Genomic DNA, 17860 nt, shown 5'->3' with positions numbered 1-17860 from the left:
GATAGACTATCCACATCAAAGGTTAGCACCACGAGAACGGATGGGGAACGATCCAAATGCACCCCCCCCCAAAAAAAAAAAAAAAAAAAAAAACAAAACTCAATCTCATTAGCATGTAACAATGAACTCCATAAGCATGAAAACTCCAAAAACAGAAGCCTAATATCATCATTGTTGTCATCTACGCCTTATCCTAACTAATTGGGATCGGCAACATGAAACATTTTCCACCATTCCCCTCTTGAGGGCCATAAATTTAGTTATATCCTAATTCCTAGGTTATCAAGTCTTTATTTACAACCTCTACCCACATCCTTTTGGGCCTTCCCCTTGCCCTTTTAGGGCCTTCTACTAATACAGGATCATTCCTAATTGGCGCTGAATCAGCCTAATATAAAAGAATAAAGTTAGCATATGGGTCAAGTTAGGCAGGTTGGTTGAGCCCGACCCAACTGCAAAAAATGGGTCAAGTCAGGTCATGTTTGGGCTCTAAAGTTATTACACAGGTCAGGTTAGGCCAGATATCTTGATCCATTTATCAAATTGGTTTAGGGTCGGGCTTAGGCTGACCCCAACCTGCACCAATCCCGACCCATTGCCAGACCTACCTATTCCATGTGTGAATGTGTGCCATGTGTGTGGGATATGAACCATTCACTGGAGCTTGACATCAATCGGAGAAAAATGCATTAAACCCTAAACATGCCCTTACCTTTATAGCCAAGAATTTCAACATTTACTTTTCAGGCCGGGCGTGAACTTTTCCAGCAACAAATGCCCCATCAACCATTAAGCTACAGCCCTGAGCAGTCACTTTTATTTCCGAGAGAGTGAACATCTCCAAAACCATGACTCTATGAGATTGGCCTCACCTCATATCCATGAGACAGTGTCAGGGGAGTCTCTATTGAAACGGGCCGCACTTTGGAAAACAGCTCCATGTTAACCGTTCCTATCCCCCAGTGGATCATGCACTTCTCAACATCATCAATGTTGAAGCGATTAACCAAACTCAAGCCTGCACACTTGTCAACCAGCATCCATTCCCCTGCAGAGGAAAAGAAAGAAAATCCAATTGAAACCAGATTTTTACAGAATTTACAATAGTAAAACCATTTTCAACACGATAAATGGACATTGTATTGATATTTATCAAGGTTGAAAATCAGTTTTTCGGGTATCAAATCGTTCGCCACCAGTGTGGTGTATTGCCACATAACGCCCCGTATCAAGCTGTTTTGGGCAAATACAGCTGTATCATTCATGGACGACAGTGGCATGTATGGAGCAATATGCACCGGTTTTGGACGGTACTTCAAACCTCGATATTTTAGCTCCACATTACTCCATCAACGGAAAGACCATCAATAATGGGACCAACAGACCAGTATTATGGATCACCGAACCATGGGCACTTGTACAAAACGAATTCCCTATAGGAGATGGGAATATATTTAATTGTGTGTGTGTGCGTGTGCATGGTCCTTGGTACTCCTGCAGAGTCTTTTATGTTCTTTTGCAAATCCTTAGGTCAGGGGTCATAATTCCTCTCCTGAAGCAACGTTAAAATTTCAAGTACCAAGTTTTGGCTGAAAATTGATTAAAACTTAGCAGAGCAAGATCATCTGACTCTCCCAGATTATCTATAAAATCAGAGTTAGGTTTTCATGAACTTGCATAGATTGAAGACCCGGTGACTGGGACTGACTCATCCGGTCATGAGTCAAGTTGGGACTCGGGGAGTTGGGCATATTTAGGGGGGTGACTTGTGGTATCAAACAGATTGGAGTCGAGCAAGTCCAAGTCAACTCGGATGAGTCCGCAACTCATGCTCGCTCCAACAAGCCAAACTGAGTTTGAACACCAGGTCAGGGGTTTGAGTACCCATAGGCGGTGAAATCCCACTACAGCGTGTGTGTGTGTGTGTGTGTACATGTGTGTGTGTAGATGTGTGTGATTTCCTCGTAGAGATGGTATTGCTGACAAGCTGAAAGAAATTACCATTAGGCCGGAGATCCTCCTCAAAATATAGCTCGCATGATTCAGGCCAAATCTCATGCTTAGCCCCATTGATTGAAACGAATGCAACAAAAACTTCCATCGGGTGCAAAAGATCGAACGTCGGGTGCACCCGCAAACAAACCAACCTTCAGCAAAAAAGATAAGTAATAAGCAGCTATTGTAAGAAGGGAAAAAAACAAGAATGCCTCTGTCAAAAATGACGATTGAAGATTGTTTCCCTACACATTCATAAGAGTTCAACATGTCTGAAAAATAATCACCTTAAACTTTGCAACATTGTTTATCACCAAACGGCAACCAGAAGTAATGTCTTGCAGAGAACGAACGCAATTTGGTCTCAAATATATGGCCAAAATAATATGTGTGCACGTGCATGTGTGATTAGATCACCATTTTTGTCCCACACTTTTGGTTGCACCAAGATATGTAACAGTTTTCCCAAAAATGCCCCATGAATCACATGGCTCATATTCCCTGGCTTCAGTTGGGCACAAAAAGTCCACAAGATGTGAGCGAAAATCCTGCAAGAAAATGATAAAAATGCCCTTCTACAAATTGTGACATACCTAATGAAAAAATTTTGATTCCCTCAACAATGGATTCAGAAAAAATATCCATGTTATATAGGTTGCAGTCAATGATTTTTTCTTGATACATTACCACTCTATTCTAATGATTGATCAGGCTATTTCTTACGAACCTTGAAAATCCACCTGAACCAGCAACAACATTGCGAGCTATAATGCCAGAATCGATCCAGAGAACCTTGGGATTCTCTCTTGGAATAGATATCTGGCGCTGAAATACTAATCCGCCACCAATATCTCCTTCTAAGGTAAGAGACTCCTCTCCTGATTGCTCAAGATTCCGCCTGTAGATTCAGGAAATTTTACAGCATTACAAAAAATCAGAATGAAGAACAGTGCCAGTGAATAAAACCATGGCCATGTTTTAACATTTCTTAAATAACATGCAAAAAAATGAAAGCATATCCATTCATATACAACAACCTATATTGAAGAATAAACATGCAATAAGCGAAAAAATCATATTATATTGGACTTCATGACTGCAAAAAAGCTAAATTTCCAGTGAAATGACCAAGGCCGAAGCTTGGATATTTTCCTATGCACATATCACTTGCATAGATAATGCATATAGCCAAGCCCAAACTATTTTAATCTAACAGTGATTAAGAGACTGTGTTCAGTAACTTGCCCAATCACCGTATACTCCTCGGTGCATCCAGTGGATCGGTATTCAACTCCACTGTATTCTTCATAACCATTAATTTCAACCCTGGAGTGAAGCCATTGAATCCCTGAAACAAGTGCAAAAGATCAACTCTAAAGAATATCATGCATATTCTTAAGATGGCAGATGCTAGTACACACATGAATAGCATATCGAAATCTCTTGTTAACAAGGGAAACTATAATTTTGTCTTTCCCTTTACTGTATAGGCATAGCTGTCTAGCTAATTTGAACAGTAGGGCACTTTACATGCATGCACCAACGCTCATACACATGTATGTATATTGATAGGTAAGCTGGGATTGATGCCAAGACTTCAATGTTGAAACACGCCTTATCTACATTAAAGTAATTTTAATTTATACAGTACCAAACCCTAACTAAAAACTAGATAAGTTTGATTTGTCCAAAGGGGTAATTCATCATCTGTGACAATACAACTACGGTAACAAATGGTGTGCCATTATTCCTTCACCATCATTATTGGAGTCTCTTATTCTTCTTTTCAGTTGTTTTTCAAAACTTCTGTTTTGATGTTTTGCTGTAGGACAGCACAACTCAAGGAGTCAAGAGCCTTCATGTGTCAAAGCACGAATGTTTCACAATTACACAGCACAAGCAGAAAGCCTTGCCACAGCATGTCATTTCTTGCCCCAAGTCTCATATGCTTGTTGGAAGTGTTTTAATCGTTTTAGATAATGTAATCATTTTGTGAATGCAATGTCGCATCAAGTGGCACACCATGTGAGAATTGTTGCCTGCTAATAGCTGTAAAAGTTTACTAATATTGAAGCACTCATTCAAGTGTTATATGCCACCTCCCAGGTGGCACCATATGACTTGAATAAGGTAACATGCATTTGACAGCATGAGCCATAGAGCAATAGCAATGCTATGTTGTACAGCATAGAGAACCTTCCATGGCTTGCCTGGCTCAGGTGTGCCATGGCATAACATCTAAAACATAGACACGGCCCATGTACGGCACTGGGATGGCTGGATATGTCATGGTGTGGCTTTGACACTTGAATTGAATTGTACAACACAGTTAAACCTATGGTGGTTAAAATTTTAAGAAACAACAGATTTAAGGACCAAAGACTCTGCTCATGTTCTGTCTGGAAAATGTACATTACCAGAAGGGAGATGCATCATGGAGATCATTCGACCCCCAATCCAAGGCACCACTTTAAGAAACCAATCACCATTCTTCAGTTCAACAGGAGTCTTTGAGAGTTCTACTCCTTTTTGTCCTGGAAGCTCTTCTATGTCTGGGATACCCTTGGCAAATGATCTGCTAAAACATTTCCTCCAAAATCAAATCGGATAGGCAAAATGGTCCAAATCTTTACTAAACACATGGCAGAAATAACTGGCACACACATATAATCTCCGGGTGTCTTGGAGACAAATAAAAATACCTAAAAGTGTTATGTACTGATTCTCATTTGTCGTTACTAAGTTAGACACTTCAGCTTCAGAAGGCATTTTAATCTTCAGCTCCTCTCCATCAGTGCCCGAGGCAACAAGCTTCACGGAAAACAATTAATAAGACAAAACAACACAAAGGGTTACTTCCAATTCAAAGGAGTTTATTAGCTCATAGCTATATTCCCCATTCATTGCACTTTTCAACAAATATATACCTTGGCACCTCCTCCAATCAATAAATGAACATGTAGACCACGTGTTGGCCTCTTCCATGATCCTTCAGTTTTGGAAACCTTTACCGTAACAACTGAAGATTGAACTTCAGCTACATAATAGGTCAAGAGGTATCCCCCTTGATTAAATTCATATCCATCACCCTCGTCCTCGAAGAGAACACCTTCTCCTTTACCTGTACAAGGAAAGAAGTTAATAGTGCTAAATAAATGAAAATGTATGCAGCACTAGATTGTCAATAGTCAAATCTTCTTTGCCAGACAAGTTTGTCAATGCAGAAATCTGGGATTTGTGAGGCAACGAAACTAAATGAACAAAAAAGAAGAAAATGAAGTGAAACTTTACACGTATGCTTGGTCTGCTTTCAGTTGTCAGCATGAAAAAACAGCATATCAAGCATGCCATTTCTTGAAGTCAACATAATTCTACTTTTGAAAAGAAACTGTTCCATATGCTAACTGTGAGTGTGATTAGTGCAGTAATCGAACAGCAAGCTTTTAATAGAAACTTCCCATAGAGGAACATGTGTTAGTAGATTATTGTTTCCATTTATAAATATCAAAAAAAAAAAAGGAAATAATATTTTAGTCTTGCTCAAATACCACTAAATTCACCTTCTAAACAACTCTAGGAACATAAAATGGTCTAATGCAATCATTTACTCAAACTTCAGAATGCTAGAATACAGGATAAGTTATGATAAAATGAAAAGTTCTTTAGCAACAGGTATATCTGAACATTAAGTGCATGGAGTGAAAAGATTCACATCAAACCACATCCTTACACAAGGAATAAAAAGTATAAATTGGATGGATTCAGGTAAGAATCTGTGAGATGACAGAAATTGAGAATAAAAGTGCCCCTCCATGATCATGATCATCACAGAGAACAGTATGGAAAATGTACTGGTAGCTTCACTGTTAAAGAGGACTGACATTTGAGTTAGAAAACAATCAAGTAATATGGAGGAAAAGTCGCCAATTGTGATGATAATTCCTACATAAGCAATATAACCCACAAATTACCATATTCATCTAACGCGACAAAGAGCGACAAGTCATCAGTTGCATTTGCTCCCCCAACATGCTGAATAGGAGGACCCACAGGAATTATCGATCCACCTCGCAAATATAGTGTTGGTAAATCCTGAGTAACACAGGAAAGGGAAAATAAACATTATTAACTGTCATGATTTGCAGCATCATGATCAGTTCTACAGGTGAACCAAATCTTTTTGATTAAAAATATTTACAGGATGCGTGTCGCCGAAATCAAAATGCAACCAGATGCCGCCAGGCAACTTATGCTGCAATTGATATGATCCTTTATCACAAACAGTGCTGATGACAATACCAACAAGGTAATTAGTATAAATGTATAAATTCGACTGTATTTTCTTAGGCAAAGAAATTAAACAACATCCATATGCAAAGCATAATTTGTACCCAGGATATTTTATTACTTCAAACTGCTCGCCAAGGCCAGAAATTTAGCGCATGTTAGACCACAAAATTATATTCTGTGTTTTCCATGTAGGTCTTGCACTTCAATCTTACACGACACAAGGCAGAAGACTGGACTTTTAACTCTGAAGTAACTGGTACAGTAATTTTGAGGTACCTTGCACATACAAGGAGTGGCCCCAAAAGGAAGGAATTTTCAACTCTCCTCAAACCAGGATCTTTTGGATCTGCGTGTGATGTTAAAGAACAAATACTCTGAAAATGTGCAAATCCACAATCCAAACTCAATTGAAGTTCTATCCTGTAAAAACAAATTCTTAGAAGTAAAAAAAAAAAAAAAAAAAAGAAGAAGACGAAGAAGCATACCAGCAAAAAAAGTAGGAGCTGCAACAGGTGTACCCTTGGTGTGAGCCATATAGAAAAGAGTATATATGTGTGGTATAAGACGGTATCGTCGCAACAATGCCAGACGACATACTTCTTCACACTAAAAGGTCAATGCTGATAAGAAAGTTAAGCATGCATTTGAGCTAAACTTGACAGAACTTAGACCAGCAGAACTGAAGATACCTACAACTTAAGAGCATTGCAAAATGCATCTATACCCTCGTACGTATAAGAAGTTTAGAAAATTAGAAACAAACATCCTGAAAATATATCTGCACATACACATGCCATTCATTTAAGCCCTACTTAAAAGGACACCTCTAACACATAAAAAAACGTCATGTCCAACACCCATATTGGAAACAGTTATTGGACACATGTCAATACTTCTACTAAGAAAAACCTTAATTTATATTTTCTTGTATTTTTGCAGTGTTTACTATTTACATACTATGTGCACAGTTCACCTTTCAAAAAAAAAAAAAAAAACATCGTAATATGTGCACAGTTCTTATCATATTTTTAGTTACATGGATGTAATTTTCTAGATCATACGCAAATATTTTATATCTTATACAAATATGAAGTAAATTTTATATAATAATTCTTTTTTCTAATATCATTATATATTTGTACGGTATGGTAGGTTTATCAGGGGTCCCTTTGTCTAAAACCTTCATTAGAATCCAAGTTAGATACATAGCCTAAGGCCCTAAGATGCATATCGAGAGAAACTTAGTGACGCTCAAAAGGCATAGACCCAACTTCTAATAAACTAAAGAACCATGAGATAATGTAGAGCTCCAAATTCTTGTTACCCAACAAAAAAAGTGTTTTGCATCCGTAACGATACAGTTGTAAAGGCCAATACATATGGGTAACGGCAATGACTGTTACATGATAAAGGGATGAAATGAGACAGTTTTTTTAGGACTGTATCAACCATTATAGGGCATAACGACTGTTACCACCGTAACGACAAAAAAAAAAAACAGCGACACAAGACAACTTGCTCTAAAAGCTCGAACTGATAGAGCATGGCAAATCAATCCCTCTCATAGCCCAGGTCAAGCTCTCGGCCGAACCCCCCTCATGGCCCCACTTCACATGAGCCACCCGCCTTACACGGGCCGCCCACCTCAAGTATGCCTCCGCTTTACACAGGCCACCCTACTCGAGCCCGGTGTGAAAATGCCCCTGCATTAATCACTCCCGATGAGGAGACTCGAACACGAGACCTCCAACTTTAATACCGCTATTGACGCAGGACAACTAACCACTTGCTCTAAAAGCTCGAACTAATAGAGCGTGGCAAATCAATCCCTTTAACTCATAGCCTAAGTCAGGCCATCGGCCGAACCTCCCTCGTGGGCCCCAATTCACATGGGTCTCGCCTCACACGAGCCACCCGCCTCACACAGTCTGCCTACCCCGAGTGTGCCCCCGCTTCACACGGGCCACCCCACTTGAGCCCAGTGTGAAAATGCCCCTGCATTAAACAACCACTTTTTTCTATTTAAATCCATTTTTTACTTTTCTCATTACAAATAAAAAATAAAAAATCTCCTAGATCATCCTATAACAGATTTTGACCACTTTTACTATAGTTTTTAGGTTTAAAACTATAGATTTGAGTGATTTTAGTGAATAGAAGTTTTGAGGCCATTTTTTCAGAAAGTTTTAAAAAGCGGTACTATATGCTTCTTCTTCTTCTTCTTTTTTTTCCAGTTTTTAGTTCTAATGCTTGATTATGATGTGTAAACATTAGAGATATGACTATGTCCATAAATTCACCAAACAACCCAATACAACTCTCACCAAAGAGTAGATTGTTACACTACTATAAACATGTTCAAAACAAAAAATGAATACATATTTGGAATATTTACATTATTCTAGATTTTTTTTTCCAAAATTTTCGGGCAAAAAAATAAAAAATAAAAAATCAACCGTACAGTGTTTATAACGTTTGTTACACCCCTATATCGGTAATGGAGGTGACCGTTATGGCCACCATTACTGTTACGGATTAACCTTGCCAACAAATGCAAACATTTACATAAAGCAAACTTCTCAAGATTTTTTGTTGTTCAAGTCAAATTCAGAACACATAAACCATGGAATGAACAAAGAAACCAATATAAGCTGGCAAGCAGAAAAAGAAAAAGAAGATTCATGAATAAAATTGTCTCACACACGATTCAAAGTGTCAATAACTTGTGAATCTGTAGCACAAGATCCACATAGGCTATATGGCCTTCAAATTCAAGATTTCAGTCATGCCTTTTGTTCTAGGTCCAACCTTTATTATAGAGCATCAATTACTCTGCAGGATATTAATGCCAATAAATATGCGGTGTCTCCCACATATAATACAAACAGTCAACAGATAAGAAAAAGACGAGAACCATTTCATCTAGATTAGACGTTTGAATTGCTTACTAAAAAATTTGCCAGAAAAAAGAAGAAGAAGAAGAAGAAGAAGGAAAGAAAGAAAAGAAAAAAACAGAGATTTGAATTTGAAACCAGTAAAACAATTAGTATATGGCATTTATTACAGATGAGTACAAACCTCTTCACCAAAAGACCATGGCTCATGGTCAATGGTACCAGTTTCAGAATGCCCACGGCAAAAAGGAAACATAGCACCCACCGCCATCCATCTTCCAAAAAGCTTAGGTGATGCATTTCCAGCAAACCCACCAATGTCCGGTCCAGATAATGGCTGACCACTGGGTCCCTGAACAGAAAAAAGACATTGCTACTTAGAAATGGGAATCATGCTGACTATGAAATGCTCTTGACACCATTATCGTGACTGAATATTACAACAAGCAGTACTCACAAAAGAATGCATTAAACAGAAGTTGAAGAACAACTAAGTTTGAGTTGATCAGAAGCAGGAAAACAATAAAAACACCATTAAATATATAAAAGCATATTTAAAAAATACATTGCTAGAAAACCCAAAACCAAGCCAAGACACGCAAGAACACAAGAGACTGAATGGATGGCAGATAGCTCCATGTTTCCAAAACCAACTGAATAGGTTCACTCTTTTTTAGTCAATAAAAAGTATCATTATCTTGCTCCATATTCTGTACTACTTTCAGTTGCATGCTATTCTCACTCCTTCCAAAGATAACAGGTCTCATTTATCCTTCTACTTGCATGTTTCTTTCCTAGAATAATATCAACCGAGAACTTTCCAGATTGCAGCAAAATAAAGAATAATATCAACAAACTTCCAAATGAATGAAAAACAACCTAGCACCTGCTCAGCAGAGAGCAAGAGTTAAAAACAGCTATGAAGAGAACTAGAATATCTTTAAGAATAAATCCACTACTCAGATCTGAACCTTTTCCATGAGTGAGATTGAGAAACAGAGAACATGAGAAGAAGTAAAAAGGAATTAAAGTCCATTAACTTAAACTCTATTCTAACTCATCACCTTTAAGAACTAAAGAGGAAAATATAATAAAACAACAGAAACCATAATCTCCATGTGACATAGGCCACATATGAGATCATCACCGTCCATCATGGTCAGTCAACAGAACCAATTAGACATCATAATTCTAAATAAGATGAAGTACCACCGTTCATAAAAACCTGGAGCCCTATACTGAAACGTAGGGTGCATCTTCAATCTTAGAAAAAGGAGAATCCCCTTACCAATTGAAGCACCATGGATATACTCATGTGTAGATGCTCCCAATTTGATAGGTTATCTCCAGTCCATGTTGCAGCATACCTCTGGCTACCTATAAACCCAGCTCTAGTGAGAACAAAGGGGCGTTTCTTACCAGCAGCCATTTTCATTCCTTCAAATGTAGACCTTGCCATAAGCATGCCGTAGACCTAACATGAAAGTGAAACTAAGACAAAAGTTCATAATATAATCAACAATAGCTACCACCTAGGAGTGTATTTTTCATCAGTGCTTTCAGATTTTTCAACTCCTGGTTGGAAAGTGAATAATGAAATGAATATCTACAACTGACATCAAATATAGGATGTCATTTGCTCTAAAATGCATCACTGAAGTTGAAAAATATTACATTGTGATAATAAGAGTGATTCTGACAACCACCAACTTCAGTATCTCCATTGTGGATATTGCTGGTTGGCATTGTTTTTGTTGTAGTCTGAGGGAAAAAAAAAAGTTAGAACTCAAACCATGAACACCAAAACCAAAATGCAAGTTACCATTGAAGAGTTATGAGCCATACCTTGAAAACAGCAGGTTCGTTCATATCATTCCATATGCCATCGACACCATTAGAAACGAAGTCCTTGACTAACTTAGCCCACCACAGACGGGTTTTCTCTTGTGTAAAATCAGGAAAAACACAAGGCCCAGGCCATACATCCCCTAAGGATGGAGCAAGAAAAGATGTAAGGACAAAATGGCAATTAGAAGTCACCAATAAGTGTTTCAAACATAAATGCATTGAGAAACTTTACCAACAAAAGGTTTTCCATCTGATGTTTTAATCCAGACATCACTTTCAGAACCAGTATCATAAACAAAGTAACCGTTTTCACGTTTGATTCCAGGATCAAGCATCCAGATTGCTTTGAAACCATTAATATGAAGGTCGTTCACCAAAGATTTTGGATCAGAGAAACGCTCCTGAAAAGAATTAATCGAAGTTAAAAGCAACAGTGCACATAGAAAATGTTCTTCAGACACCAGCATTGTTGAAAAGGTAAGCTGTATGCAAAGTATCCATTTGAGTTAAAGGGAGCTATGGATGAGATGCTATACGTCAGTTATAGTTGCACATTTGATCTATCAATGGGACCAAACCAAACTGTTAAACAGGAAGGAGTTAGTATGATCATTTGACAATTAATCTATGTAAAGACAGCCTATACAGTTCACTATCAATCATGCTTGGGTGTGCATAAAAGATCTTTAACCTCATCAACAACAACTGATAGCAAAGTAACCATAAGAGTAACAGATTTATTATCGTGGTACAATAAACAGTACTTTCATAAGAGTAACAAGATAAGCAGGTTGTTGAGGTCGTTAGAAGGGTAAGTTGGATGTAATCAAATGGGCTTCCAATATAAAGACCCTTGCCAAGTGTTCTCTTCTGTTTGGCTCTTGGTCTGGACTGTAATTGCATTGCTTTGCTTTATTTGTTCTTATTAATAAATTTAGCACCTTTCAAAAAAAATTATTAATATTTGATTTTTAGGTTTATTGTTTATTATTTTGGGGGTTTTTGCAAATAAATAATTACCTACTATTAAAACGAAATAATTGACTAGTTATATATGGACTTTTTGTGAATCTCACTTCCAAAAGCCTTTGTAGTCTGCATTTGACATCTCTTCTTTGTCTCCAACATCAAATCATTGGCCAGGTTACATGGCCATCACATGTGCCAAAGTAGCACACAAATCTGAGATCCAAGTCATCCATCAGGCTGTCCTACCAGGCAGATGTCCCCGCCAATAGTCAAACCAGTTGACTCATCTGGTGAGATAAATTTTAAAATAAATGGGCAGCATAGAAGAACTAGGCAAATTTTTTTGCAGCAATCCCTTTGCTTCATAACTAGTGGCTCACCTAATATGTGGACTAAACATCTTTGGGCCAGGGCATCTAGATGGGGGGACATCTTTGGACCAAACATCTTTGGCACATGTGGAGTTGCAGATAGGTTGCCTTCGGCAAACAAATTAAAAAAGAAAAAGAAAGAGCCGAGAAGTTCTAGAAAAATAATAATTTATAATGAAGGAAGCCAACTGAAGTGGACATTGAAATTCATAATATCACCAAATTGTATCTGAAAATAAAAAACAGTTTGAATCGAGAATAACATACTTTGTCAAAAGTAAAACAGCGAAAACCATCCATGTAGTCAATGTCCATCCATATGACATCACAAGGTATCCCCTTCTGTCGAAATGTTCTGGCAACCTGCAAATAGATATGTTTAGAAGAGAGAGAGAGAGAGAGAGAGAGAGAGAGAACAAATTTCAATGTCACAACAAAATTAACAGTAACAAAGTTTACCTGCATCAGCATTGCAAACAGAAGAACCAACTCATGCTATCTCCCAACAACTAATGAAATCTTGAATATAACAGGTTGATTACCTTAAGAACTCTTGCATCTGAATCATAGCTCCAACGACATTGATGATAGCCTAGAGACCATTTTGGAGGCATAAATACCGACCCTAACATGGACAGAAGTGGAGAATAGATCAGTTGTAGGAGAACTACTGAAGAAGACTGTGGAAGTCTATCATTCTAACCTACCTCAAGCTAGAATATAAATGCTACTTGTTAAAACAAATTGATAGCAGTGCAGTAATAAACAAGTGTTTCTTTATTTTTTTTTCTACAGAAAAAATAATAATAATAATAATAAATCTCATCATGCAGAAATATTATGCAATGCGAGTGGTTAAAAACATGGCTAGAAGAAGGATAAAAAAGAAATCACCAATTGCATGAGACAGGGATACCAGGACTGCTGTCGGTGAAGCAAAAGGACCAAAAGTAATGACAGGATATGCAGCTGCAGATTTAAACTTTATTGTGGATTCCTTCAGCAGGTCAACCTAAGTGTTTGACCACCAAATTCAGTAATCTCAGTAAAAAACTTCAGGCAGCACAGATTGTATGAAGGATCGAGGAATCATCCAAAAAATAAAGAAGAAAATCAAATAGACCTCGCAATGTCGAGTTGTGTCAGCAAGAACCCCATATGCTTCTCCATTTGGAAGAACAGCTAGGACCCAAGGATGTGACTGGTACAACGAGGTAGTACCTGAACCATAACCCCAGTTGTCTGTGTTCCATGTAAATATCTGCGATGGATTGTTCCATGTAAATATCTGCGATGAAAAAGAGCTGGTTAATTCCTCGAACAATATCAAGGGTTCCCTTGGCTGATAAGACAATAACATGACTTACTCTCTTTCCAGTTCGCTCAAGCTGTCCACTGACTTCACCTGTTCCGTACAAAGAAGTACCGGTAGGAAGCTAAATCAAGGGGAAAGAAAAAAACATCATCAATCTATTAAGGAAACCCAAGATCGTGTATTCAAGATATGTGAAAGGAAAAGAGGATCCATGGCAGATGCAACATAGTTTGAGGCTACTCTTACAAGAGGAGGCAGTGGAACAAACCTCAATGCAAACAATTTGTTGCCCATGCAGTCGCTCAAAAGTTGGAACATACTCAGGAACCTTGTGAATAGCAATTGCCGTGTCCCTCACTTTACGATCTACAAAAGAAAGACTCGGATATGCTGCATCCCTATCATTTCCAGAACAATCAAACCGGAAAACCCCCTCCTCAAGGATAGGTTCGAAAACCATATTTACAGAAGTGGCCTCTGCAGTGACCTCCCCTCCATATTCAGCCATTTTAGCTCCTAACCTTTCAATGTTCAAAATTTTTCTATACCTCTCCCTTCTGCATGCCAAAATTTGTATTAGGAACTTTCTGTTCTGTCAATTTCCTGTTATTGAAATTTCCAAACATCAGAAACAGAAATTGATCCCTTTTTTACAGAAAGAAACTCATTAAAATTATAAGGATCCCCAAGTACAACCACTCAACAATCAATAGTTTTTGTACCAGGCGACAGTTTGATGTATTTTATGGGGCTCAAACCATTATATATGATTTTTTTCAATACCACCAATCACGCGGTGTCAATTTCAATGGAATATAACCCTCAAGAATTATGAATAAAAGACCATCATTAATAATTTTTCCAGCTTGATAGGCCCCATTAAACAAGAGAAAGTTTTCAGTAAGCTTGATCCAAAACTGAATACATGGTCCTACTGTGAAGGGTCCATAGCTTAAACATTGTACCAATCAAATAATCCTAACCATCCAATGTGTAGCACACAAATGGGAACCAAGGTGTAAAAATAAGTTGCCTACATTCAGCAGGCAATGTTCATCGGATCAGATGACTGGGATCATCCATTTAGTGCAAATATTTGACTTGGAGTTGTCTGAGGTATGACCATGGTTCAGATGTGATCTAAATGTGCCATCTGTGACCCAAGTTTATAAAGCCAGCCCATTAAACAGTAATGAGATCAGAAAAGTCTTAGTCTTAATGCTATCATCCAATTTCACTACACAGTCCACACTCTATAGAGAAGCTGGCTAGTCTAAATAAAGAAGAATGTACATGTGGGGCCAACCATTCATAATCCATATTGTTGATCCAACGGCCCCCAAACCTTCAAGATTGGAAGATCCTAACTGCCCAATCTTTAGCCTTCACTCAATTGTTCTATTCTTCAATTCACCATCTATTCACAGACCCACTGTTCATATGTTCGGTATCACCCCATCGACAAGAATTTTGGGAACTGCCACCAATGACAAGACCCATTAAGTCAGCAGTCTAGATCACCAAACCGATGGGCCTCAACTGTACAAACTACAGGCCACAGATCATATAATTCTTCCAAAACAAATTCTCTATATGAAAGCAAAATACATGGAAATAAAATCAATCAGATCGCCATAAAAAGTCAGAAAATTGAAAATTAAGATGATCAGCAGCAATGACTATCAGACAATTCTTACCATGAGAACAACAAAAGCATAAGAAGATCACACAACAATTTTTTCGTATTAGCAACGGAGATGGTCAGCAAAACACCACAACCAATGACATATATAGAGAGAGGATGGGCTCGGGTGGGCCCCACCATGATGCCTTTGTGAAATCCACTCCGATCATCAGACCCATCAGCTCACTTTAGGCCCAAGGCAAAAAATCAGAAACATTTATGATTCAGGTGGGCTACACGACTGGAAACAGTGTGCAGGGGGACACCCACCATCCAAACTGTTGTACTCGATGTAGCCCACGTAAATCATGGATGGGCCAAATTTTGGGGCCGCAGGCATAACTTTCACGAGGCAGGTGATGGTTGGAGGACACTGATTTCCTGCGAAAGCCTTTAGCAAGAAGTTCCTTCACTAGGATGCTAGGTGGGGCCACCCTGATGTTTGTGAGAAATCCACACTGTCCATCCGTTTACAAAGTTCATTTTAGGACAAGCGACCAAAAATGAGGTGGATCCAAAACTCAAGTGGGCCACACGAGAAGAAACAGATGGGATTCAATGACCACATTTTCAAACATTTGTATGGCCACAAAGTTTTAGATCAGGCTAAGTTTTGTGTGTTTTCACTTCATCCCAGTGGGAATGACCTTATAAACAGTTGGGATGGCATATATAAATTGAGGTAGATCCCAGGAAGGTTTCAACAGCAGGAAACTCTTTCCCCTGTTTTTCCTCTCGCGTGGCCCACTTGAGTTTCGGATCCACCTCATTTTTGGTCGCATGTCCTAAAATGAGCTCTCAAAATGAATGGACGGTGTGGATTTCTCACAAACATCACGGTGGGCCCCACCTAGCATCCCAGCACAGAAACTTCCTGCCAAAGGCTTTCGAAGGAAATCTACGTCCATGGCTGGAGTGGATTTCGTATAGTCATTACAGTGGGCCCAGTAAAAATCAATAGTGGACATCCCTCTCCCAATTGTTTCCTTTCGTGTGGCCTACCTGAATCACAGGTCAGCCTGACTTTTAGGCCCTGGACATGATGATGGATGATGCCACTGATGGTCGGAGTGGATTGTACATAAACACCACAGCGGGCTCCCAACTGTTTCTCTTGGTGTGGCCCACCTGAATCACGAATCTGCCTGTTTTTTGGCCCAATAACACACACCTGGTGGTTGGAGTGGATTCTGGAAACACATCACGGTGGGGGCCACCGGAGCCGCTCCAATGTCCGCTCACACGTAAGAGCTCCGGTGGTCAGTAAGCCCTTTTCTCCCTACTGTTTGTACTGCAGAAGTACGACTATACAATACATCATTGCCAAAAGCACAAAATCAGGAGAAAAAAATGGCGTTTCTATAAAAAAGGATGGGTATCAATAGTAGATCACAAAATCACCAAAAAATTCTTAAACATGATGGAAAAAAGAAGAAGAAGAGGATTCAAGAGAGGAACCTGAAGAATCGAAGCTGATAAGATGGGAAGAGAATGGAATGCTTGAAGGAGCTGAGCTTCTTCTGCAGATTCAATGGCGATCTCAAAACCCTAGAAATAAGAGGAGGAGATCTGTGGAGGTGAGCGAGAGCACTGGTAGTTGATTCCATTGAAACTCTCTGTACTTTTTATAAGCGCCAAAGCACAACAGAATTTTCAAATGTATTTATTAGTTTTTTCGTTTCTGCAGTGTAAGTCATGGCAGAAGAGCTAACATGGAGTGTGTGTACTGACAAGCTAACCCAAAAAATTAAAAAAACAAAAAGTATTGGCAGAAGAACCATCGCATACTCCTCTCTCTCTCTCTCTTCAGCGTATATGTACACTTACCTCAGGTTTGCTACGCCCACACGTGTGCATTACCACACGTTACGATCATCTACTCAGTTGTGATTTTTGGGTTGTTCTCCTCCTACAGTCGGATCGGCTATTTGGATGCTCTGGATTGCCATGTAACTATTCGGGATGTACGGACATGAGTCTCAGTACAGCCTCAGTTTCAATCCACATCACATGATTTGTTGCATGGACAGTTGTACATGAGACGATTGGGCGTTTGTGACGCTAAAATGTTGAAAAGACCGGTAAATCAATGGGAGTTATTTGATACTCTGGCTGCGTATGACATTTGATAAGCAGCTACACAAAAATTGTAAACAAAGCATCCGTTAACTCAAATTCTACCGATCGAGTTGTGTATTTCAATGTCGTATACTACAGCCAAAATGATAATGGTTGAGAAATCTTAACCTCTGATTTTTAGACGCTTCTTTTTTCTTTTTTTTTTTCCTGAAATAAGATAATTGAATATGTATTCTAGTTTTATAAAAAGCACTATTTTAACTATAAATAAAAACTTTTTGACTAATCATGCATGTCATTACATTATTAGATTGTACTGTAAGTCAACCATTAGTATATGTCAACGTCCTCGCCAGTAATAGTGTTGATGCAGTTTTATATTGGTATTGTTAATCCCAGACATTCATCATTGTTA

The 17860-nt window shown here is 38.6% G+C and overlaps 1 protein-coding gene across 1 annotated transcript; it reads right to left on the bottom strand.

Annotated features, from left to right (window-relative positions):
- Window positions 1-837: 837 nt before the first annotated feature.
- LOC131233753 (uncharacterized) lies at window positions 838-17092 on the bottom strand. The gene is made up of 24 exons (XM_058230540.1): window positions 16825-17092; window positions 13951-14239; window positions 13735-13803; window positions 13491-13628; window positions 13262-13379; window positions 12910-12992; window positions 12635-12730; window positions 11260-11428; window positions 11025-11167; window positions 10854-10940; window positions 10468-10653; window positions 9364-9531; window positions 6771-6891; window positions 6562-6631; window positions 6194-6281; window positions 5967-6087; window positions 4923-5116; window positions 4698-4806; window positions 4656-4666; window positions 4413-4557; window positions 3241-3343; window positions 2723-2893; window positions 2002-2147; window positions 838-1048 (listed from the first exon to the last, which is right to left on the bottom strand). Exons 1-24 carry the CDS (start codon window positions 16971-16973, stop codon window positions 855-857), a joined length of 3168 nt encoding a protein of 1055 aa, XP_058086523.1. The 5' UTR covers window positions 16974-17092; the 3' UTR covers window positions 838-854.
- Between the last annotated feature and the right edge of the window lie 768 nt (window positions 17093-17860).

Source organism: Magnolia sinica, chromosome 18, assembly GCF_029962835.1.
Source record: "Magnolia sinica isolate HGM2019 chromosome 18, MsV1, whole genome shotgun sequence".
Taxonomy (NCBI): domain Eukaryota; kingdom Viridiplantae; phylum Streptophyta; class Magnoliopsida; order Magnoliales; family Magnoliaceae; genus Magnolia; species Magnolia sinica.
The sequence above is the reverse complement of the archived record's forward strand: the minus strand, read 5'-3'. Positions and strand labels throughout refer to the sequence as shown.